Source organism: Petromyzon marinus, chromosome 66 (genome assembly GCF_048934315.1).
Source record: "Petromyzon marinus isolate PM22_M1 ecotype Great Lakes invasive population chromosome 66, UKy_Petmar_22M1.pri1.0, whole genome shotgun sequence".
Taxonomy (NCBI): Eukaryota; Metazoa; Chordata; class Hyperoartia; order Petromyzontiformes; family Petromyzontidae; genus Petromyzon; species Petromyzon marinus.
In genome coordinates, this window is record NC_133732.1 from 10,959,821 (window position 1) to 10,984,297 (window position 24,477).

General features: G+C 46.2%; 1 protein-coding gene across 2 annotated transcripts in view; it reads left to right on the forward strand.

Moving 5' to 3' along the window:
* The window catches only part of LOC116957922 (uncharacterized), a 41,287-nt gene extending 17,011 nt beyond the window's left edge, over window positions 1-24,276 (forward strand). For both annotated transcript variants that reach the window (XM_076054504.1, XM_076054503.1), the window contains exons 5-8: window positions 10,810-10,915; window positions 15,113-15,168; window positions 17,026-17,120; window positions 22,700-24,276. In XM_076054504.1, the coding sequence (XP_075910619.1) occupies window positions 10,810-10,915; window positions 15,113-15,168; window positions 17,026-17,120; window positions 22,700-24,178 (1,736 nt within the window). In that variant the 3' untranslated portion in view covers window positions 24,179-24,276. The remainder of the gene's footprint in view (window positions 1-10,809; window positions 10,916-15,112; window positions 15,169-17,025; window positions 17,121-22,699) is intronic.
* The last annotated feature ends 201 nt before the right edge of the window (window positions 24,277-24,477 follow it).

Sequence of the window (24,477 nt, forward strand, 5' to 3'; positions counted from 1 at the left end):
TTTGATTTAAAGCTTTCGCGACTGCAGTAATTCATATGCTTAGTTTTTTTCGGTAAAGTCACCCACGTTGAAGAGAAACAACAAAATAACAAAATATAAATATAAAACAATAAAAAAATTCTCACGACGTTTCGACCATAACTTAAGATGACCGTTTGAGTTATGGTCGAAACGTCGTGATAATTTTTTGTATTGTTTTATATATATTTTGTTATTTTGTTGTTTCTCTTCAACGTGGTGACTTTACCGAAAAAACTAAGAAAAATGAAGCCTCTGTTATGGACGATGCTGGTCGTGAAAGCCTCATAGCGGTTACATAGACGGCCGTCAATAGCGATGCTTTGACTCCGTAAACGAGCTTTAAGCCGTGACTTCTGCTCTAGCCCACGAGGTGTTTGCTGGCCGTGGTGACACAAGCATGGCCAGTCGATACTAGAGGTTTTTGGGTGGTGAGAACGCGTAGATATATAAGTGTGTCGTTGAAACCATCCACCACACGACACAGCCAGCTAGTGAGGGCTGACACGGAAACGGAACGTGGCCAATTCGTCACTAGTAGAGCACTAGTGTGTAGTGTAGTGTATAGTGTAGTGTAGTGTATAGTGTAGTGTATAGTGTAGTGTATAGTGTAGTGTATAGTGTAGTGTATAGTAGTGTAGTGTATAGTGTAGTGTATAATGTAGTGTGTAGTATAGTGTATAGTGTAGTGTATAGTAGTGTAGTGTATAGTGTATAGTAGTGTGTAGTAGTGTAGTGTATAGTAGTGTAGTGTGTAGTAGTGTAGTGTGTAGTGTATAGTGTAGTGTATAGTAGTGTAGTGTGTAGTAGTGTAGTGTGTAGTGTATAGTGTAGTGTATAGTAGTGTAGTGTGTAATGTAGTGTGTAGTGTAGTGTATAGTGTAGTGTAGTGTGTGTAGTGTATAGTGTAGTGTATAGTATAGTGTAGTTTAGTGTAGTGTATAGTGTAGTGTATAGTAGTGTATAGTGTAGTGTATAGTAGTGTATAGTGTAGTGTATAGTGTAGTTTATAGTGTATAGTGTAGTGTGTAGTGTAGTGTGTAGTGTAGTGTGTAGTGTAGAGTGTAGTAGTGTAGTGTATAGTAGTGTGTATAGTAGTGTGTAGTGTAGTGTGTAGTGTAGTGTATAGTGTAGTGTATAGTAGTGTAGTGTGTAGTAGTGTAGTGTATAGTAGTGTAGTGTATAGTAGCGTAGTGTATAGTAGTGTATAGTGTAGTGTATAGTGTAGTGTATAGTGTAGTGTATAGTGGTAGTGTATAGTGTAGTGTGTAGTGTGTAGTGTAGTGTGTAGTGTGTATAGTGTAGTGTGTAGTGTAGTGTATAGTGTAGTGTGTAGTAGTGTAGTGTGTAGTGTAGTGTGTATAGTGTAGTGTGTAGTGTAGTGTGTAGTGTAGTGTATAGTGTAGTGTATAGTGTAGTGTGTAGTGTAGTGTATAGTGTAGTGTATAGTGTAGTGTGTAGTAGTGTAGTGTGTAGTGTATAGTAGTGTAGTGTGTAGTGTATAGTGTAGTGTGTAGTAGTGTAGTGTGTAGTGTAGTGTGTATAGTGTAGTGTATAGTGTAGTGTGTAGTGTAGTGTATAGTGTAGTGTATAGTGTAGTGTATAGGAGTGTAGTGTGTAGTAGTGTAGTGTGTAGTGTATAGTGTAGTGTATAGTAGTGTAGTGTGTAATGTAGTGTGTAGTGTAGTGTATAGTGTAGTGTAGTGTGTGTAGTGTATAGTGTAGTGTATAGTAGTGTATAGTGTAGTGTATAGTGTAGTGTATAGTAGTGTATAGTGTAGTGTATAGTAGTGTATAGTGTAGTGTATAGTGTAGTTTATAGTGTATAGTGTAGTGTGTAGTGTAGTGTGTAGTGTAGTGTGTAGTGTAGAGTGTAGTAGTGTAGTGTATAGTAGTGTGTATAGTAGTGTGTAGTGTAGTGTGTAGTGTAGTGTATAGTGTAGTGTATAGTAGTGTAGTGTGTAGTAGTGTAGTGTATAGTAGTGTAGTGTATAGTAGCGTAGTGTATAGTAGTGTATAGTGTAGTGTATAGTGTAGTGTATAGTGTAGTGTATAGTGTAGTGTGTAGTGTGTAGTGTAGTGTGTAGTGTGTATAGTGTAGTGTGTAGTGTAGTGTAGTGTATAGTGTAGTGTGTAGTAGTGTAGTGTGTAGTGTAGTGTGTATAGTGTAGTGTGTAGTGTAGTGTGTAGTGTAGTGTATAGTGTAGTGTATAGTGTAGTGTATAGTGTAGTGTATAGTGTTGTGTATAGTGTAGTGTATAGTGTAGTGTGTAGTAGTGTAGTGTATAGTAGTGTATTGTATAGTGTAGTGTATAGTAGTGTAGTGTGTAGTAGTGTAGTGTGTAGTAGTGTAGTGTGTAGTAGTGTAGTGTGTAGTAGTGTAGTGTAATAGAAGTGTAATGTGTAGTAGTGTAGTGTATAGTAGTGTAGTGTGTAGTAGTGTAGTGTATAGTGTAGTGTATAGTAGTGTAGTGTGTAGTAGTGTAGTGTATAGTAGTGTAGTGTATAGTGTAGTGTATAGTGTAGTGTATAGTAGTGTAGTGTATAGTAGTGTAGTGTATAGTAGTGTAGTGTATATTGTAGTGTAGTTTATAGTGTATAGTGTAGTGTGTAGTGTAGTGTGTAGTGTAGAGTGTAGTAGTGTAGTGTATAGTAGTGTGTAGTGTAGTGTGTAGTGTAGTGTATAGTGTAGTGTATAGTAGTGTAGTGTGTAGTAGTGTAGTGTATAGTAGTGTAGTGTATAGTAGCGTAGTGTATAGTAGTGTATAGTGTAGTGTATAGTGTAGTGTATAGTGTAGTGTATAGTGTAGTGTGTGTAGTGTATAGTGTAGTGTATAGTGTGTAGTAGTGTAGTGTGTAGTGTAGTGTGTAGTGTGTAGTGTAGTGTGTAGTGTAGTGTGTAGTGTAGTGTATAGTGTAGTGTATAGTGTAGTGTGTAGTAGTGTAGTGTGTAGTGTAGTGTGTATAGTGTAGTGTGTAGTGTAGTGTGTAGTGTAGTGTATAGTGTAGTGTATAGTGTAGTGTGTAGTGTAGTGTATAGTGTAGTGTATAGTGTAGTGTGTAGTAGTGTAGTGTGTAGTGTATAGTGTAGTGTGTAGTAGTGTAGTGTGTAGTGTATAGTAGTGTAGTGTGTAGTGTATAGTGTAGTGTGTAGTAGTGTAGTGTGTAGTGTAGTGTGTATAGTGTAATGTATAGTGTAGTGTGTAGTGTAGTGTATAGTGTAGTGTATAGTGTAGTGTATAGGAGTGTAGTGTATAGTGTAGTGTGTAGTGTAGTGTGTATAGTGTAGTGTATAGTGTAGTGTGTAGTAGTGTAGTGTATAGTGCAGTGTATAGTGTAGTGTGTAGTAGTGTAGTGTATAGTGTAGTGTATAGTAGTGTAGTGTGTAGTAGTTTAGTGTATAGTAGTGTAGTGTATAGTAGTGTAGTGTGTAGTAGTGTAGTGTATAGTGTAGTATATAGTAGTGTAGTGTTTAGTAGTGTAGTGTATTGTGTAGTAGTGTAGTGTATAGTAGTGTAGTGTATAGTAGTGTAGTGTATAGTAGTGTAGTGTGTAGTGTATAGTGTAGTGTATAGTAGTGTAGTGTATAGTGTAGTGTATAGTGTTGTGTATAGTGTAGTGTATAGTGTAGTGTGTAGTAGTGTAGTGTATAGTAGTGTATTGTATAGTGTAGTGTATAGTAGTGTAGTGTGTAGTAGTGTAGTGTGTAGTAGTGTAGTGTGTAGTAGTGTAGTGTGTAGTAGTGTAGTGTAATAGAAGTGTAATGTGTAGTAGTGTAGTGTATAGTAGTGTAGTGTGTAGTAGTGTAGTGTATAGTGTAGTGTATAGTAGTGTAGTGTGTAGTAGTGTAGTGTATAGTAGTGTAGTGTATAGTGTAGTGTATAGTGTAGTGTATAGTAGTGTAGTGTATAGTAGTGTAGTGTATAGTAGTGTAGTGTATATTGTAGTGCATAGTAGTGTAGTGTGTAGTAGTGTAGTGTATAGTGTAGTGTATAGGAGTGTAGTGTACAGTAGTGTAGTGTATAGTAGTGAAGTGTGCAGTAGTGTAGTGTATAGTGTAGTGTATGTTGTGTAGTGTGTAGTAGTGTAGTATATAGTGTAGTGTGTAGTAGTATAGTGTATAGTAGTGTAGTGTATAGTGGTGTAGTGTGTAGTAGTGTAGTGTATAGTAGTGTAGTGTATAGTGTTGTGTATAGTAGTGTAGTGTGTAGTAGTGTAGTGTATAGTAGTGTAGTGTATAGTGGTGTAGTGTAAAGTAGTGTAGTGTGTAGTAGTGTAGTGTATAGTAGTGTAGTGTATAGTGGTGTAATGTGTAGTAGTGTAGTGTATAGTAGTGTAGTGTATAGTGTTGTGTATAGTAGTGTAGTGTGTAGTAGTGTAGTGTATAGTAGTGTAGTGTGTAGTAGTGTAGTGCATAGTAGTGTAGTGTATAGTAGTGTAGTGTGTTGTAGTGTAGTGTAGTAGTGTAGTGTATAGTGTAGTGTATAGTAGTGTAGTGTGTAGTAGTGTAGTGTATAGTAGTGTAGTGTATAGTAGTGTAGTGTAGTAGTGTAGTGTATAGTGTAGTGTATAGTAGTGTAGTGTGTAGTAGTGTAGTGTATAGTAGTGTAGTGTGTAGTAGTGTAGTGTGTTGTAGTGTAGTAGTGTAGTGTATAGTGTAGTGTATAGTAGTGTAGTGTGTAGTAGTGTAGTGTATAGTAGTGTAGTGTATAGTAGTGTAGTGTGTTGTAGTGTAGTGTAGTAGTGTAGTGTAGTAGTGTAGTGTATAGTGTAGTGTAGTGTGTAGTAGTGTATAGTCGTGTAGTGTATAGTAGTGTAGTGTATAGTGTAGTGTATAGTGTAGTGTGTAGTGTAGTGTATGGTATTGTAGTGTGTAGTAGTGTATAGTGTATAGTAGTGTAGTGTATAGTGTAGTGTGTAGTGTAGTGTATGGTAGTGTAGTGTGTAGTAGTGTAGTGTATAGTAGTGTAGTGTATAGTAGTGTAGTGTATAGTGTAGTGTATAGTAGTGTGTAGTAGTGTAGTGTATAGTAGTGTAGTGTATAGTAGTGTAGTGTGTAGTAGTGTAGTGTATCGTGTAGTGTGTAGTGTATAGTAGTGTAGTGTATAGTAGTGTAGTGTGTAGTAGTGTAGTGTATAGTGTAGTGTGTAGTGTATAGTAGTGTAGTGTATAGTGTAGTGTGTAGTGTATAGTAGTGTAGTGTATAGTAGTGTAGTGTGTAGTAGTGTAGTGTAGTAGTGTAGTGTATAGTTGTGTATAGTGTATAGTAGTGTAGTGTATAGTAGTGTAGTGTGTAGTAGTGTAGTGTAGTAGTGTAGTTTATAGTAGTGTAGTGTGTAGTAGTGTAGTGTATAGTAGTGTAGTGTGTAGTAGTGTAGTGCATAGTAGTGTAGTGTATAGTAGTGTAGTGTGTTGTAGTGTAGTGTAGTAGTGTAGTGTATAGTGTAGTGTATAGTAGTGTAGTGTGTAGTAGTGTAGTGTATAGTAGTGTAGTGTATAGTAGTGTAGTGTAGTAGTGTAGTGTATAGTGTAGTGTATAGTAGTGTAGTGTGTAGTAGTGTAGTGTATAGTAGTGTAGTGTGTAGTAGTGTAGTGTGTTGTAGTGTAGTGTAGTAGTGTAGTGTATAGTGTAGTGTATAGTAGTGTAGTGTGTAGTAGTGTAGTGTATAGTAGTGTAGTGTATAGTAGTGTAGTGTGTTGTAGTGTAGTAGTGTAGTGTAGTAGTGTATAGTGTAGTGTAGTGTGTAGTAGTGTATAGTCGTGTAGTGTATAGTAGTGTAGTGTATAGTGTAGTGTATAGTGTAGTGTGTAGTGTAGTGTATGGTATTGTAGTGTGTAGTAGTGTATAGTGTATAGTAGTGTAGTGTATAGTGTAGTGTGTAGTGTAGTGTATGGTAGTGTAGTGTGTAGTAGTGTAGTGTATAGTAGTGTAGTGTATAGTAGTGTAGTGTATAGTGTAGTGTATAGTAGTGTGTAGTAGTGTAGTGTATAGTAGTGTAGTGTATAGTAGTGTAGTGTGTAGTAGTGTAGTGTATCGTGTAGTGTGTAGTGTATAGTAGTGTAGTGTATAGTAGTGTAGTGTGTAGTAGTGTAGTGTATAGTGTAGTGTGTAGTGTATAGTAGTGTAGTGTATAGTGTAGTGTGTAGTGTATAGTAGTGTAGTGTATAGTAGTGTAGTGTGTAGTAGTGTAGTGTAGTAGTGTAGTGTATAGTTGTGTATAGTGTATAGTAGTGTAGTGTATAGTAGTGTAGTGTGTAGTAGTGTAGTGTAGTAGTGTAGTGTATAGTAGTGTAGTGTGTAGTAGTTTAGTGTAGTGTAGTGTATAGTGTAGTGTGTAGTGTATAGTTGTGTAGTGTGTAGTGTAGTGTGTAGTGTATAGTAGTGTAGTGTATAGTAGTGTAGTGTATAGTGTATAGTAGTGTAGTGTGTAGTGTAGTGTATAGTTGTGTATAGTGTATAGTAGTGTATAGTGTAGTGTATAGTGTATAGTAGTGTAGTGTATAGTAGTGTAGTGTGTAGTAGTGTAGTGTATAGTAGTGTAGTGTATAGTAGTGTAGTGTATAGTGTAGTGTATAGTGTATAGTAGTGTAGTGTATAGTAGTGTAGTGTATAGTAGAGTATAGTGTATAGTAGTGTAGTGTATAGTGTATAGTAGTGTAGTGTATAGTAGTGTAGTGTATAGTTGTGTATAGTGTATAGTAGTGTAGTGTATAGTGTAGTGTATAGTGTATAGTAGTGTAGTGTATAGTAGTGTAGTGTGTAGTAGTGTAGTGTATAGTAGTGTAGTGTATAGTAGTGTAGTGTATAGTGTAGTGTATAGTGTATAGTAGTGTAGTGTATAGTAGTGTAGTGTGTAGTAGTGTAGTGTATAGTGGTGTAGTGTATAGTAGTGTATTGTATAGTAGTGTATAGTGTATAGTAGTGTAGTGTATAGTGTAGTATACCAGTACAACACACCGGTGTGTTGCAGAGCCAAGCCACAACATTTACAATCTGAGTTCGACGTTTCGCCAGTAATCACAAGCAGCTTCATCAGGCAACAGCCAGATTTGTGCCCAGCCGTGCACGCCTGCCCAGATGGGCCCGCCTTGGAAACTAAAACAACTGGTGTAAAATAAAAAATAAAAAAATAAAACCCCCCACGATATTGAATAGACAAGAGGAGGAGATTTAGACGTAACAATGACGAGAGAAAATCAACGAGTTTGGACGGAGATAAATCGACGAACTCAGTCCACTCAGCCCCATCATGCACCAGGTGCCAGAGAGACAGAGAGACGCTTTGGACTTTCAAAAACTTCCATTGCTTCTCTTTCACTCCAGCGCTGTCCTCGTGACAGCACGGTCCCTTCACCTGATGAAGGCCGCTTGTGTTGTGGCCGAAACGTCGTGATTTTTGTTGTTTTATTTGTTACCTACGTGACAATACCCAATAGAACCAACGAGTATACTTCCATTGCTGTCAGCAGCAACAGCCTTCGAGACGATGTCGATACAAACCACGTGGGGAAATTACAGCTCCCCACGTGACCACGACACAAACACTCGCAGTGCACCACGTGACCACGACACAAACACTCGCAATGCCCCACGTGACCACCACACAAACACTCGCAGTGCAGTGCCCCACGTGACCACGACACAAACACTCGCAGTGCCCCACGTGACCACGACACAAACACTCGCAGTGCAGTGTCACGTGACCACGACACAAACACTCGCAGTGCAGTGTCACGTGACCACGACACAAACACTCGCAGTGCAGTGCCACACGTGACCACGACACAAACACTCGCAGTGCACCACGTGACCACGACACAAACACTCGCAGTGTCACGTGACCACGACACAAACACTCGCAGTGCCCCACGTGACCACGACACAAACACTCGCAGTGCCCCACGTGACCACGACACAAACACTCGCAGTGCAGTGTCACGTGACCACGACACAAACACTCGCAGTGCCCCACGTGACCACGACACAAACACTCGCAGGGCAGTGTCACGTGACCACGACACAAACACTCGCAGTGCCCCACGTGACCACGACACAAACACTCGCAGTGTCACGTGACCACGACACAAACACTCGCAGTGCAGTGCCACACGTGACCACCACACAAACACTCGCAGTGCCCCACGTGACCACGACACAAACACTCGCAGTGTCACGTGACCACGACACAAACACTCGCAGTGCCCCACGTGACCACGACACAAACACTCGCAGTGCCCCACGTGACCACGACACAAACACTCGCAGTGCAGTGTCACGTGACCACGACACAAACACTCGCAGTGCCCCACGTGACCACCACACAAACACTCGCAGTGCAGTGTCACGTGACCACGACACAAACACTCGCAGTGCCCCACGTGACCAAGACACAAACACTCGCAGGGCAGTGTCACGTGACCACGACACAAACACTCGCAGTGCCCCACGTGACCACGACACAAACACTCGCAGTGCAGTGTCACGTGACCACGACACAAACACTCGCAGTGCCCCACGTGACCACGATACAAACACTCGCAGTGCAGTGTCACGTGACCACGACACAAACACTCGCAGTGCCCCACGTGACCACGACACAAACACTCGCAGTGCCCCACGTGACCACGACACAAACACTCGCAGTGCCCCACGTGACCACGACACAAACACTCGCAGTGCAGTGTCACGTGACCACGACACAAACACTCGCAGTGCCCCACGTGACCACCACACAAACACTCGCAGTGCCCCACGTGACCACCACACAAACACTCGCAGTGCAGTGTCACGTGACCACGACACAAACACTCGCAGTGCCCCACGTGACCAAGACACAAACACTCGCAGGGCAGTGTCACGTGACCACGACACAAACACTCGCAGTGCCCCACGTGACCACGACACAAACACTCGCAGTGCAGTGTCACGTGACCACGACACAAACACTCGCAGTGCCCCACGTGACCACGATACAAACACTCGCAGTGCAGTGTCACGTGACCACGACACAAACACTCGCAGTGCCCCACGTGACCACGACACAAACACTCGCAGTGCCCCACGTGACCACGACACAAACACTCGCAGTGCCCCACGTGACCACCACACAAACACTCGCAGTGCACCACGTGACCACCACACAAACACTCGCAGTGCCCCACGTGACCACGACACAAACACTCGCAGTGCCCCACGTGACCACGACACAAACACTCGCAGTGCCCCACGTGACCACCACACAAACACTCGCAGTGCACCACGTGACCACCACACAAACACTCGCAGTGCACCACGTGACCACCACACAAACACTCGCAGTGCACCACGTGACCACCACACAAACACTCGCAGTGCCCCACGTGACCACGACTCAAACACTCGCAGTGCAGTGTCACGTGACCACGACACAAACACTCGCAGTGCCACACGTGACCACGACACAAACACTCGCAGTGCCCCACGTGACCACGACACAAACACTCGCAGTGCCCCACGTGACCACGACACAAACACTCGCAGTGCCCCACGTGACCACGACACAAACACTCGCAGTGCAGTGTCACGTGACCACGACACAAACACTCGCAGTGCCCCACGTGACCACGACACAAACACTCGCAGTGCAGCACCACGTGACCACGACACAAACACTCGCAGTGCACCACGTGACCACGACACAAACACTCGCAGCTCCCCACGTGACCACGACACAAACACTCGCAGTGCCCCACGTGACCACCACACAAACACTCGCAGTGCAGTGTCACGTGACGACGACACAAACACTCGCAGCTCCCCACGTGACCACGACACAAACACTCGCAGTGCAGCTCGTCACGTGACCACGACACAAACACTCGCAGTGCAGCACCACGTGACCACGACACAAACACTCGCAAACACAAACAACCTTAAATTTTTATTTAAAGCTTTCGTGACTGCAGTGATTCATATTCTTAGCTCTTTGGTTAAAGTCACGTTGAAGGTAAAACAATAAATTTTAAAATATAAATATAAAACAATAAAAATTCTCACGACGTTTCGACCATAACACAAACGGTCGTCATCAGGTGTGTTGGTTCGCATTAATTTATTTATTTTAAAAGGTGTGTTTATTTATTTAAAATTAAAACGTCAGCGCCACACCCAGCGATTTGGAAGTTTGTTTAGAAGGACGAGTCCATCTATGTTCTGAAAAGAGGAGGGGGGAGACGAAAATTTTAATGTCTGCTGTCTGAAAGCCACTACCGTTAGCGTGAACAATCAATTAAGACCTGAAATGGTTTATCAAATCTTTAACCGAGAAGATGGATTCTGGCTTAGCAATCATTGGAAAGATTTGATAAACCATTTCAGGTCTTAATTGATTGTTCACGCTTACGGTGGTGGCTTTCAGACAACATACATTACATTTTCGTCTCCCCCCTCCTCTTTTCAGAACATAGATGGACTCGTCCTTCTAAATAAATTGCCAAATCGCTGCGCGTGGCGCTGACGTTCTTTTATAAATAAATAAATACACCGCTTAAAAATAAATAAATTTATGCAAACCGACGCACCTGATGACGACCGTTTGTGTTATGGTCGAAACGTCGTGAGGATTTTTATTGTTTTATATATATTTTATTATTTTGTTGTTTCCCTTCAACGTGACTTTTACCGAAAGAGCTAAGAATCCAAACAACCTTGGGGAGAGAGTGAGCTGGGGATGCTGGAGTGAGAGATGGGGGAGCGAGCGAGGGAGGGGAGTGTTTCAACATGAACGTCTCCTCGACTCTCCCTACGTCTAGCTGACAAGGCGTACAGGGACATGAAAGTCCACAAGCTCAGTCAGTCCATCATCGTGTCCGGAGAGTCGGGGGCTGGCAAGACGGAGAACACCAAATTCATTCTGCGGTGAGGAGACACTCACGCAGTCACTCACACAGTCACTCACCCAGTCACTCACCCAGTCAATCACTCACCCAGTCACTCACGCAGTCACTCACCCAGTCACTCACCCAGTCACTCAGCCAGTTACTCACTCACGCAGTCACTCACCCAGTCACTCACCCAGTCACTCACTCACCCAGTCACTCACCCAGTCACTCAGCCAGTTACTCACTCACGCAGTCACTCACCCAGTCACTCACCCAGTCACTCACTCACCCAGGCACTCGCGCAGCCACTCACGCAGTCACTCACGCAGTCACTCACGCAGTCACTCACCCAGTTACTCACTCACCCAGTCACTCACTCACCCAGTCACTCACCCAGTCAATCACCCAGTCACTCACCAAGTCAGTCAACCCGTCACTCACCCAGTCACTCACTCACTCACCCAATCACTCACTTACTCACTCACAGACTCACTCACTCACTCAGCCACTCACTCACCCACTCGCTGACTCACCCTGTTACTCACCCAATCACTCACCCAGTCACTCACCCAGTCACTCACTCACTCACTCACCCACTCACTCACTCACCCACTCACCCAGTCACTCACTCACTCACCCACTCACTCACCCAGTCACCCACTCACTCACCCAGTCACCCACTCACTCACTCACTCACCCACTCACTCACCCAGTCACCACTCACTCACTCACTCACCCACTCACTCACCCAGTCACCCACTCACTCACCCAGTCACCCACTCACTCACTCACTCACCCAGTCACCCACTCACTCACCCAGTCACCCACTCACTCACTCACTCACCCACTCACTCACCCAGTCACACACTCACTCACTCACTCACCCACTCACTCACCCAGTCACCCACTCACTCACCCACTCACTCACTCACTCACCCACTCAATCACCCAGTCACCCACTCACTCACCCAGTCACCCACTCACTAACTCACTCACCCAGTCACCCACTCACTCACTCACTCACCCAGTCACCCACTCACTCACTCACCCAGTCACCCACTCACTCACTCACTCACCCACTCACTCACTCACTCACCTAGTCACCCACTCACTCACTCACTCACCCACTCACTCACCCACTCACCCAGTCACTTACCCACTCACTCACCCACTCACTCACTCACCCACTTACTCACCTAGTCACCCACTCACTCACTCACTCACCCACTCACTCACCCACTCACTCACCCACTCACCCACTCACTCACTCACTCACCCACTCACTCACTCACTCACCCACTCACTCACCCACTCACTCACTCACCCACTCACTCACCCAGTCAACCACCCACCCACTCACTCACCCACTCACTCACTCACCACTCACCCACTCACTCACTCACTCACCCACTCACTCACCCACTCACTCACTCACCCACTCACTCACTCACCCACTCACTCACTCACTCACCCAGTCACCCACTCACTCACTCACTCACCCAGTCACCCACTCACCCACTCACTCACTCACCCACTCACTCACTCACTTACCCACCCACTCACTCACCCACTCACCCACCCACCCACTCACTCTGCTGCTTCTACTGCTGCTGATGGCGCTGCCATTCATCTGTCATGGTGATTGTGATGGCTGTGATGGTGATGATGGTGATGATGGTGACTATGGTGATGGTGACTATGGTGATGGCTGTGATGGTGATGATGGTGATGTTGGTGACTATGGTGATGGTGACTATGGTTATGGCTGTGATGGTGATGATGGTGATGTTATTGACTATGTTGATGGCTGTGATGGTGATGATGGTGATGTTGGTGACTATGTTGATGGTGATGTTGGTGACTATGGTGATGGTGACTATGGTGATGGCTGTGATGGTGATGATGGTGATGTTTGGTGACTATGGTGATGGCTGTGATGGTGATGATGGTGATGTTGGTGACTATGTTGATGGTGATGTTGGTGACTATGGTGATGGTGACTATGGTGATGGCTGTGATGGTGATGATGGTGATGTTGGTGACTATGGTGATGGTGATGTTGGTTACTATGGTGATGGTGACTATGGTGATGGCTGTGATGGTGATGATGGTGATGTTGGTGACTATGGTGATGGTGATGTTGGTGACTATGGTGATGGTGACTATGGTGATGGCTGTGATGGTGATGTTGCTGATGTTGGTGACTATGGTGATGGTGATGGCTGTGATGGTGATGATGGTGATGTTGGTGACTATGGTGATGGTGATGGCTGTGATGGTGATGATGGTGATGTTGGTGACTATGGTGATGGCTGTGATGGTGATGATGGTGATGATGGTGATGTTGGTGACTATGGTGATGGTGATGGCTGTGATGGTGATGATGGTGATGACGGTGATGTTGGTGACTATGGTGATGGTGATGATGGTGATGTTGGTGACTATGGTGATGGTGATGATGGTGATGTTGGTGACTATGGTGATGGTGATGTCTGTGATGGTGATGATGGTGATGATGGTAATGTTGGTGACTATGGTGATGGTGATGTCTGTGATGGTGATGATGGTGATGATGGTGACTATGGTGATGGCTGTGATGGTGATGATGGTGATGTTGGTGACTATGGTGATGGTGACTATGGTGATGGTGATGATGGTGATGATGGTGACTATGGTGATGGTGATGATGGTGATGTTGGTGACTATGGTGATGGTGATGGCTGTGAAGGTGATGATGGTGATGTTGGTGACTGTGGTGATGGTGATGATGGTGATGTTGGTGACTATGGTGATGGTGATGGCTGTGATGGTGGTGATGATGGTGATGATGGTGACTATGGTGATGGTGATGATGGTGATGTTGGTGACTATGGTGATGGTGATGGCTGTGATGGTGATGATGGTGATGTTGGTGACTATGGTGATGGTGATGGCTGTGATGGTGATGATGGTGATGTTGGTGACTATGGTGACGCTGATGGCTGTGATGGTGATGATGGTGATGTTGGTGACTATGGTGATGGTGATGGCTGTGATGGTGATGATGGTGATGTTGGTGACTATGGTGATGGCTGTGATGGTGATGATGGTGATGTTGGTGACTATGGTGATGGTGATGGCTGTGATGGTGATGATGGTGATGTTGGTGACTATGGTGATGGTGATGGCTGTAATGGTGATGATGCTGATGTTGGTGACTATGGTGATGGCTGTGATGGCTGTGATGATGATGATGGTAATGTTGGTGACTATGGTGATAGTGATGGCTGTGATGGTGATGATGGTGATGTTGGTTACTATGGTGATGGTGATGCCTGTGATGGTGATGATAGTGATGTTGGTGACTATGGTGATGGTGATGGCTGTGATGGTGATGATGGTGATGTTGGTGACTATGGTGATGGTGATGGCTGTGATGGTGATGATGGTGATGATGGTGACTATGGTGATGGCTGTAATGGTGATGATGGTGATGTTGGTGACTATGATGATTGTGACTATGGTGATGGTGATGATGGTGATGATGGTGACTATGGTGATGGTGATGATGGTGATGTTGGTGACTATGGTGATGGTGATGGGTGTGATGGTGATGATGGTGATGATGGTGACTATGGTGATGGCTGTGATGGTGATGATGGTGATGTTGGTGACTATGGTGATGGTGACTATGGTGATGCTGATGATGATGATGTCGGTGACTATGGTGATGGTGATGGCTGTGATGGTGATGATGGTGATGATGGTGACTATGGTGATGGCTGTGATGGTGATGATGGTGATGTTGGTGACTATGGTGATGGTGACTATGGTGATGCTGATGATGATGATGTCGGTGACTATGGTGATGGTGATGGCTGTGATGGTGATGATGGTGATGTTGGTGACTATGGTGTTGGTGATGGCTGTGATGGTGATGATGGTGATGTTGGTGACTATGGTGATGGCTGTGATTGTGATGGTGGTGACAATAATGATGCTGATGATTGTGATGCTGCTGATGATGATTGTGGTGCTGCTGCTGATGATGTTGATGGTGATTATGACGATGGTGGTGATGGCTATGATGGTAATGATGGTGATGGCTATGATGGTGATGGCTATGATGGTGATGGCTATGATGGTGATGGCTATGATGGTGATGGTGATGTTGCTGATGATGATGGTGCTGATGATATTGATGTTGGTGCTGATGATGTTGATGGTGCTGATGATGATGGTGGTGGTGTTGCAGGTATCTTACGGAGGCATATGGATCAGGCCAAGATATCGATGAGAAGATCGTGGCAGGTGAGACACAGATAAAGGTTTCCCAGGCAGCCTCTCGCAGGCTGTTGGGGAAAGTGCTACAACATTGGAACTTTTTGCTGATGATGATACTGATGATGATTATGATGCTACTGATTGTGATGATGCTACTGATGATGCTATTGATGATGATGATGCCGATGATGCTACTACTGATGATGATGATACTACTGATGATGATGCTACTGATGACGATGATGATACTGATGATGATAATGATGCTGATGATGATTCTGATGATGATCATGCTGCTGCTGTTGATGATGCTGCTGATGCTGCTGCTGCTGATGATGATGATGCTGATGATGATGCTACTGATTGTGATGATGCTACTGATGATGATGATGATACTACTGATGATGATACTGATGATGATGATGCTACTGATGATGATGCTACTGATGATGATGATGATACTACGGATGATGATACTGATGATGATGATGCTACTGATGATGATGCTACTGATGATGATAATGTAACTACTGATGATGATGCTGATGATGATGCTACTACTGATGATGATGATGCTACTGATGATGATGCTACTGATAACGATGATGATACTGATGATACAGATGCTGATGATGATGCTGATGGTGATGATGCTGATGATGATGCTACTACTCATACTACACGTGATAATGATGATGATACTGATGATAATGCTACTAAAAATGATGATGCTGCTGATGATGATGCTACTGATGATGATGATGCTACTGCTGCTGATGATGATGCTACTGCTGGTGATGATAATGCTACTGCTGATGATGCTGATGAGGATGATGCTACTGCTGCTGCTGATGATGATGCTACTGATGATGATGCTACTGATGACGATGATGATTCTGATGATGATAATGCTACTGCTGATGATGATGATGTTGATGCTGATGATGATGTTGATGCTGATGATGATGGTACTTATGATGATGGTACTCATGATGATGATAATGCTCCTGATTATGCTGATGATGTTGATGCTGATGATGATGTTGATGCTGATGATGGTGATTATGCTACTGCTACTGTTGATGTTGATGTTGATGCTGATGAGGATGTTGATGATGATGTTGATGATGATGCTACTGATGATGATGATGATGCCACTGCTGATGATGATATTGCTACTGCTGATGATGTTGATGCTGATGATGATGTTGATGCTACTGCTACTGATGATGTTGATGCTGATAATGATGCTGATGATGATGATGCTGCTGATGATGATAATGTTGATGCTGATGATGATGCTATTGCTGATGCTGATGATGCTGATGATGATGTTGATGATGATGCTACTTCTGATGATGATTCTACTGCTGCTGCTGCTGCTGATGATGATGATGCTGATGATGATGATACTGATAATGATGATGCTGATGATGATGATGATACTGATGATGATGCTACTGCTGCTGCTGCTGATGATGATGCTGATGATGATGATACTGATGATGATGCTGATGATGATGATGTTGATGATGATGCTGATGATGATGCTGATGATGATGATACTGATGATGATGCTGCTGATGATGATGATACTGATGATGATGCTACTGTGATGATGATGATACTGATGATGATGATGCTGATGATGATGATACTGATGATGATGCTGATGATGGTGATGATACTGATGATGATGCTACTGCTGCTGATGATGATGATACTGTTGATGCTGATGATACTGATGATGATGATGATGCTGATGATGATGATGTTGATGATACTGATGATGATGATGCTTCTGCTGATGCTACTGCTGCTGATGATGTTGATGCTGATGATGATGCTACTGCTGATGATGATGATGATGTTGATGCTCCGCAGCCAACCCGCTGCTGGAGGCGTTTGGCAACGCCAAGACGTTGCGCAACAACAACAGCAGCCGCTTCGGCAAGTTCGTAGAGGTTCACTTCCACAAGGTACCTCGAGATGTCAACTCCCTCGCCTGGTGTGCAGGAGGTCGTGGGTTCTATCACCACCCTCATGACTCCCGGTGGCTATGAGATGTTAACTACCTCGCCTGGTGTGCAGGAGGTCGTGGGTTCCATCACCACCCTCATGACTCCCGGTGGCTATGAGATGTCAACTCCCTCGCCTGGTGTGCAGGAGGTCGTGGGTTCCATCACCACCCTCACGACTCCCGGTGGCTATGAGATGTCAACTCCCTCGCCTGGTGTGCAGGAGGTCGTGGGTTCCATCACCACCCTCATGACTCCCGGTGGCTATGAGATGTCAACTCCCTCGCCTGGTGTGCAGGAGGTCGTGGGTTCCATCACCACCCTCATGACTCCCGGTGGCTATGAGATGTTAACTACCTCGCCTGGTGCGCAGGAGGTCATGGGTTCCATCACCACCCTCATGACTCCCGGTGGCTATGAGATGTTAACTCCCTCGCCTGGTGTGCAGGAAGTCGTGGGTTCCATCACCACCCTCATGACTCCCGGTGGCTATGAGATGTTAACTCCCTCGCCTGGTGTGCAGGAGGTCGTGGCTTCCATCATGACCCCTGACGAAGCCCCAGGTGGCTATGAGATGTTAACTACCTCGACGTTGATAGGCCACGTGGTGGTGATGTTGATAGGCCACGTGGTGGTGGTGATGTTGATAGGCCACGTGGTGGTGATGTTGATAGGCCACGTGGTGGTGATGTTGATAGGCCACGTGGTGGTGATGTTGATAGGCCACGTGGTGGTGATGTTGATAGGCCACGTGGTGGTGACGTTGATAGGCCACGTGGTGGTGGTGATGTTGATAGGCCACGTGGTGGTGATGTTGATAGGCCACGTGGTGGTGGTGATGTTGATAGGCCACGTGGTGGTGATGTTGATAGGCCACGTGGTGGTGATGTTGATAGGCCACGTGGTGGTGGTGATGTTGATAGGCCACGTGGTGGTGATGTTGATAGGCCACGTGGTGGTGATGTTGATAGGCCACGTGGTGGTGACGTTGATAGGCCGCGTGGTGGTGGTGATGTTGATATGCCACGTGGTGGTGACGTTGATAGGCCACGTGGTGGTGGTGATGTTGATAGGCCACGTGGTGGTGAAGTTGATAGGCCACGTGGTGGTGGTGATGTTGATAGGCCACGTGGTCGTGGTGGTGATGTTGATAGGCCACGTGGTGGTGATGTTGATAGGCCACGTGGTGGTGATGATGTTGATAGGCCACGTGGTGGTGATGTTGATAGGCAACGTGGTCGTGGTGGTGATGTTGATAGGCCACGTGGTGGTGATGTTGATAGGCCACGTGGTGGTGGTGATGTTGATAGGCCACGTGGTGGTGATGTTGATAGGCCACGTGGTGGTGATGTTGATAGGCCACGTGGTGGTGATGTTGATAGGCCACGTGGTGGTGATGTTGATAGGCCACGTGGTGGTGATGTTGATAGGCCACGTGGTGGTGATGTTGATAGGCCACGTGGTGGTGATGTTGATAGGCCACGTGGTGGTGGTGATGTTGATAGGTCACGTGGTGGTGATATTCATAGGCCACGCGGTGGTGATGTTGATAGGCCACGTGGTGGTGATGTTGATAGGCCACGTGGTGGTGATGTTGATAGGCCACGTGGTGGTGGTGATGTTGATAGGCCACGTGGTTGTGATGTTGATAAGCCACGTAGTGGTGACGTTGATAGGCCACGTAGACTCAACACTGCCACCCATAGACTCAACACTGCCACCCATAGACTCACCAAGGTCCTGGTACCTGATACAATTGAAATAATTGAAAATTTGGTACAACATGGACTAAACCCCGAGGTACCTACGCTGGTCAGGCACTGCCTCACCAACGCCTACTTTACTTGGAATGGTTCCTTCTACAAACAAAATGAGGGTACCCCTATGGGTTCCCCCTTGTCACCAGTGATAGCCAATGTTTTCATGGAGAAATTTGAATCGGACACCATCCAGACTTCCACCCTCAGACCTTCCCTGTGGAAGAGATATGTGGATGACACTTTCGTCATTTGGCCACATGGCCTCCCAGCTCTGAACCTTTTCCTACACCATATCAATTCCAGACATCCCGCCATCAAATTCACCATGGAAGTGGAGAAAGATGGCAAGATACCATTCTTAGATGTTCTGTTTGAGAGGAGACCTGATGGCTCATTGGGGCATTCTGTCTACAGGAAACCCACCCACATAGATTCCTACCTGAAACCTGATTCCCACCACCACCCAGCTCAAAATAATTATCTCATCAAAACGTTATACCATAGGGCTCATTGCATTTCGGACCAACACCACCTGACCAGTGAATTAAAACATGTACACCTGGCCCTCAAAAGGAATGGATACTCTGACCGTACCATCCGCCAAGCTGTTTCGCCGTCCATACAGAAACAACCACTTGATACTCCAGTCAAAACCATCACACTACCATATATAACAGGTGTTACTAAAAAGATTTCCAAAATTCTAAATAAACACAAGATCCAGGTCCGGTTCAATACAGTACACAAAATTCGTGATCTGATCCCATCCGTGAAGGATGTCATTCCTGACTTACAGTACCCCGGGGTTTACAAATTGAGTTGTACCTGCGGTGACTGCTATATCGGGGAGACAAAGCGACATGTTTCTGACCTAATTCGCGAGCACAAATCAGATTTGAAACACGGCAGAACGAATTCTTCTGCCGTGGCTGATCACTGTTACAACGCTGTGGGTGATCACGATATAATTTTCTCCGATACCAAGGTCCTTTGCAAACCCACGGGTTTTTATCAGAGATTTGTTCACGAGGCAATTCAGATCTACAAACACAGACACAATTTCAACCGAGAAGATGGTTTCAAATTAAGCAACCATTGGAAAGATGTTCTAAATCGAACCAAACATTAAACTAATTTTCAATGGTACAGTATATTTTTCAAGTAGTGGTACCCCAAACTTTCGCACCTTCTTAAACTCCCCTTTTCCACACCACCAGCATGTGGACGCTACCTTGCCCCCTCGCCAGCCTGCACAGGTCGACCCTCTCCCTACCTTTCATCATGCTAAGTCCGCCTATTAACATGCAAATTTTTTTATGATAATTCCTTTGTCAAGGCACCTTGTTTACTCTCACACAGCTTAAAGGTCGCGGTCTGAACTTGGCTGTGTTTCACTCCAGCGCTGTCCTCGAGACAGCCTGATCCCTTCACCTGATGAAGGCCGCTTCTGTTGTGGCCGAAACGTCGTGATTTTTGTTGTTTTATTTTTTACCTACGTGGTGACTTTACCGAATAGAACCAAAGAGTATGGATCCTTGCAGTCACGAAAGCTTCAAATCTAGAACTGTTTCAGTTCACTGGCGAGGTGGTGTTGGTCAGAAATGCAGTGAGCCCTATGGTGCAGTGTTTTGATGAGGGAATCCTTCTGTGCCGGAGAGTGGTGGGAATCACGTTTCAGATAGGAATCTGTGTGATTCATATTCTTGGTTCGTTCGGCAAAGCCACGCAGAAGGGAAACAACAAAACAATACAAACACAAAAAAACTAAATTCTCACGACGTTTCGACTTCAACACAAGCAATCATCATCATCATCATCAGGTGTGAAAACCACAGCAAGGAAATTTGAAAAAAGTGGCGTTTTTTTTAGCGTTAGCACCACGGAGAGCGATTTGACAGTTTGTTCAGATGGACGAGTCCATCTATGTTCGGAAAAGAGGAGGGGGGAGACGAAAAGTAATAATATTGATTGATCACGCTTAAGGTGGCTTTCAGGCCGCATCCATTATTTTTCGTTTCCCCCCTCCTCTTTTCCGAACATAGATGGACTCGTCCATCTGAACAAAACTGTCAAATCGCTCTCCGTGGTGCTAACGTTAAAAATAAACCCGCCACTTTTTCCAAATTTTCTTGCTGTGGTTTTCACACCTGATGATGATTGCTTGTGTTGCAGTCGAAACGTCGTGATAATTTTGTTGTTTTGTGTTTGTATTGTTTTGTTGTTTCCCTTCTGCGTGGCTTTGCAGATATGTGGAAGCCTATGATACTATCAGTAGGCCTGGGCTCTGGGTCGTTCTTCGTGCTTTTGGAGTCCCTGACCCTCTGCTCACGATCATTAAGGACCTTCATGATAGTGAGCGGGCCCGGGTAAAACTACGTGGCCGGGAGTCGGAGCCATTTCCTGTACACCTTGGGGTGCGACAGGGATGTCCTCTGGCTCCCATATTATTTAACATCTATTTCGACCACGTAGTTCGTGAAGCCTTCAGTAGCTGTGCCAGAGGAATTTCCATCTGGTACAGATACAATGGGAGGTTGATCGATGCCCGGGTGCGGTCAAGGGATGGCTCCTTATTGTTCAACCACGTTATGTATGCCGATGACCTGGTAATAGCTGCTCAGTCAGAGGAGGAGTTGGAGACGCTGCTGCTGAGACTGGAGCGTGCCACTAAGAGATGGGGCCTTACCATTAGCCCCACCAAAACTAAGCACCTGCCTGGTTATTTTGTACCATCGGGAACTCCACCCCCACAACTCCCAATCGGTGATGAGGCAGTTGTGGAGGGAGTGGAGGGTTTCCCATACCTGGGCAGTGTGCTCATGACCGGCTCCGGTTTAACAGCAGAGGTCTCACTCCGAATCAGTCGAGCGCCAATATCTTTTCATCGGTTGCGTAACGCTGTGTGGAAGCTACCTGGTCTGTCGCTCCGCACGAAGCTTCGGGTCTTCTCAGCCACAGTCATTCTCTCCCTTCTCTACGCTTGCGAAACGTGGACCCCCCCTAATGGAACATCTTCGCCGGTTAGAAACATTTAGGCTGGCCTGCCTACGATCCATCCTGGGTTTAACCAGGCTGAATTCTGTGAGGAGCTCACAAATCTTCAAAAGATCTGGGCAAGGTCCCATCGGTGAGCTCCTCTGGCAGGCAAGGCTGCGTTGGCTGGGTCATGTAGCCCGCATGCCCAGCCACCGCATGCCGAAACAGCTTTTGTTCGGCCGGGTCGAGGGGGCTAAACGGGCGCGGCACGGGCTAGAGAAGAGATGGAGTGATGTGGTACAGGAGGACGTGGAGCTGAGTGGACTTGCCGATGACTGGTACCAGCGGTGTCAAGATCGGCCTCTGTGGAGGAGGCTCGTGAAGGATGCTACTGGGCAGTTGGAGGCAGTCGCCCTCCAACAACAACGGAGGGCGGAGGAGCGACGCTCACAACAACGAGCGGAACGCCGGGTGGCTAAAGCACAGCGGGTTGGCACAGTAGGGGGCACAGGTGGTGCATCAGCCAGTCATCTCAGTCAGTCGACCCGTGGCACCTGGGTCTGCCCAGTGACCTCCTGCCAGCGGGCGTTCGACACTTCACGTGGCCTCACGGTGCACATAGCCTGGCACAAGCGTCGTGGTGACGTCACCGCCACTTAGTGGCGAATGGCGGTTGTTGTGTCTGTGTGTGTCTGTATGTGTGTGTCTGTGTGTGTGTGTCTGTGTGTGTGTCTGTGTGTGACTCTGTATCTCCGCGTGTGTGTCTGTGTGTGTGTGTCTGTGTGTGTGTTGCCGATGGCTCAGAACGCGGTGTTTGGTGCCCACATCTCTCACTACCTGCTGGAGAAGTCCCGCATCGTGACGCAGGCGCCCAGCGAGAGGGGCTACCACGTGTTCTACAGACTCTGCGCTGGGGCACCCAGACACGTCGCCCAAGAGCTCCACCTGGGAGCCCCACACAGCTTCAACGTGACACACCGCACACACACACACAGTCACACACACACCACACACACACACCACACACACACCACACACACACACCACACACACACGCATCACACACACACACAGACACCACACACACCACACACACACCACACACAGACACCACACACACACACACCACACACGCACACAATCACACACACACAGTCACCACACACACCACACACACACACAGACACCGCACACACACACACCACACACACACACAGTCACCACACACACCATACACACAGTCACCATACACACACACAGTCACCACACACACACCACACACAGACACACACCACACACACCACACACAGACACCACACAGTCACCACACACAAACACCACACAAAGACACCATACACACACACAAAGTCACCACACACACACCACACACACACAGTCACCACACACAGACACAGTCACACAGACACCATACACACAGTCACCATACACACACCGCACACAGACACCACACACACACACAGTCACCACACACACACAGACACCACACACAGACACCGCACACACAGACACCGCACACACACAGACACACACAGACACAACACACACAGACACCACACAGTCACCATACACACACACACACACCATACACACACCGCACACACACAGACACCACACACACAGACAACGCACACACCACACACACACACAGACACCACACAGTCACCATACACAGACACCATACACACACACAGTCACCACACACAGACACCACACACACAGTCACCACACACAGACACCGCACACACACAGACACACAGAGACACCACACACACAGTCACCACACAGTCACCATACACAGACACCGCACAGAGACACCACACACACACAGAGACACCACACACAGTCACCATAGACACAGAGACACCACACACACACAGACACCACACACACACACAGCCACTACACACAGACACCACGCACAGACACCATACACACAGACACCGCACACACAGACATCGCACAGAGACACCACACACACAGAGACACCACACACACAGTCACCATACACACAGAGACACCATACACACACACAAAACACATACACAGACACCGCACACCCAGAGACACCACAAACACACAGATACCACACACACAGACACCACACACAGACACAGCACACACAGACACCACACACACACAGACACCACACAGAGACACCGCACACACACAGACACCACACACACAGACACCATACACACAGACACCACACACACAGTCACCATACACACACAGACACCACACAGAGACACCGCACACCCATAGACACCAAACACACACACACACCACACACCCAGAGACACCACACACACACAGACACCACACACACAGACACCACACACACACACAGACACCACACACACACACAGACACCACACACACACAGACACCACACACACAGACACCACACACACACACAGACACCACACACACAGAGACACCACACACACACAGACACCACACACACAGACACCACACACACACACACAGACACCACACACCCAGAGACACCACACACCCACAGATACCACACACACAGACACCACACACACAGACACAGCACA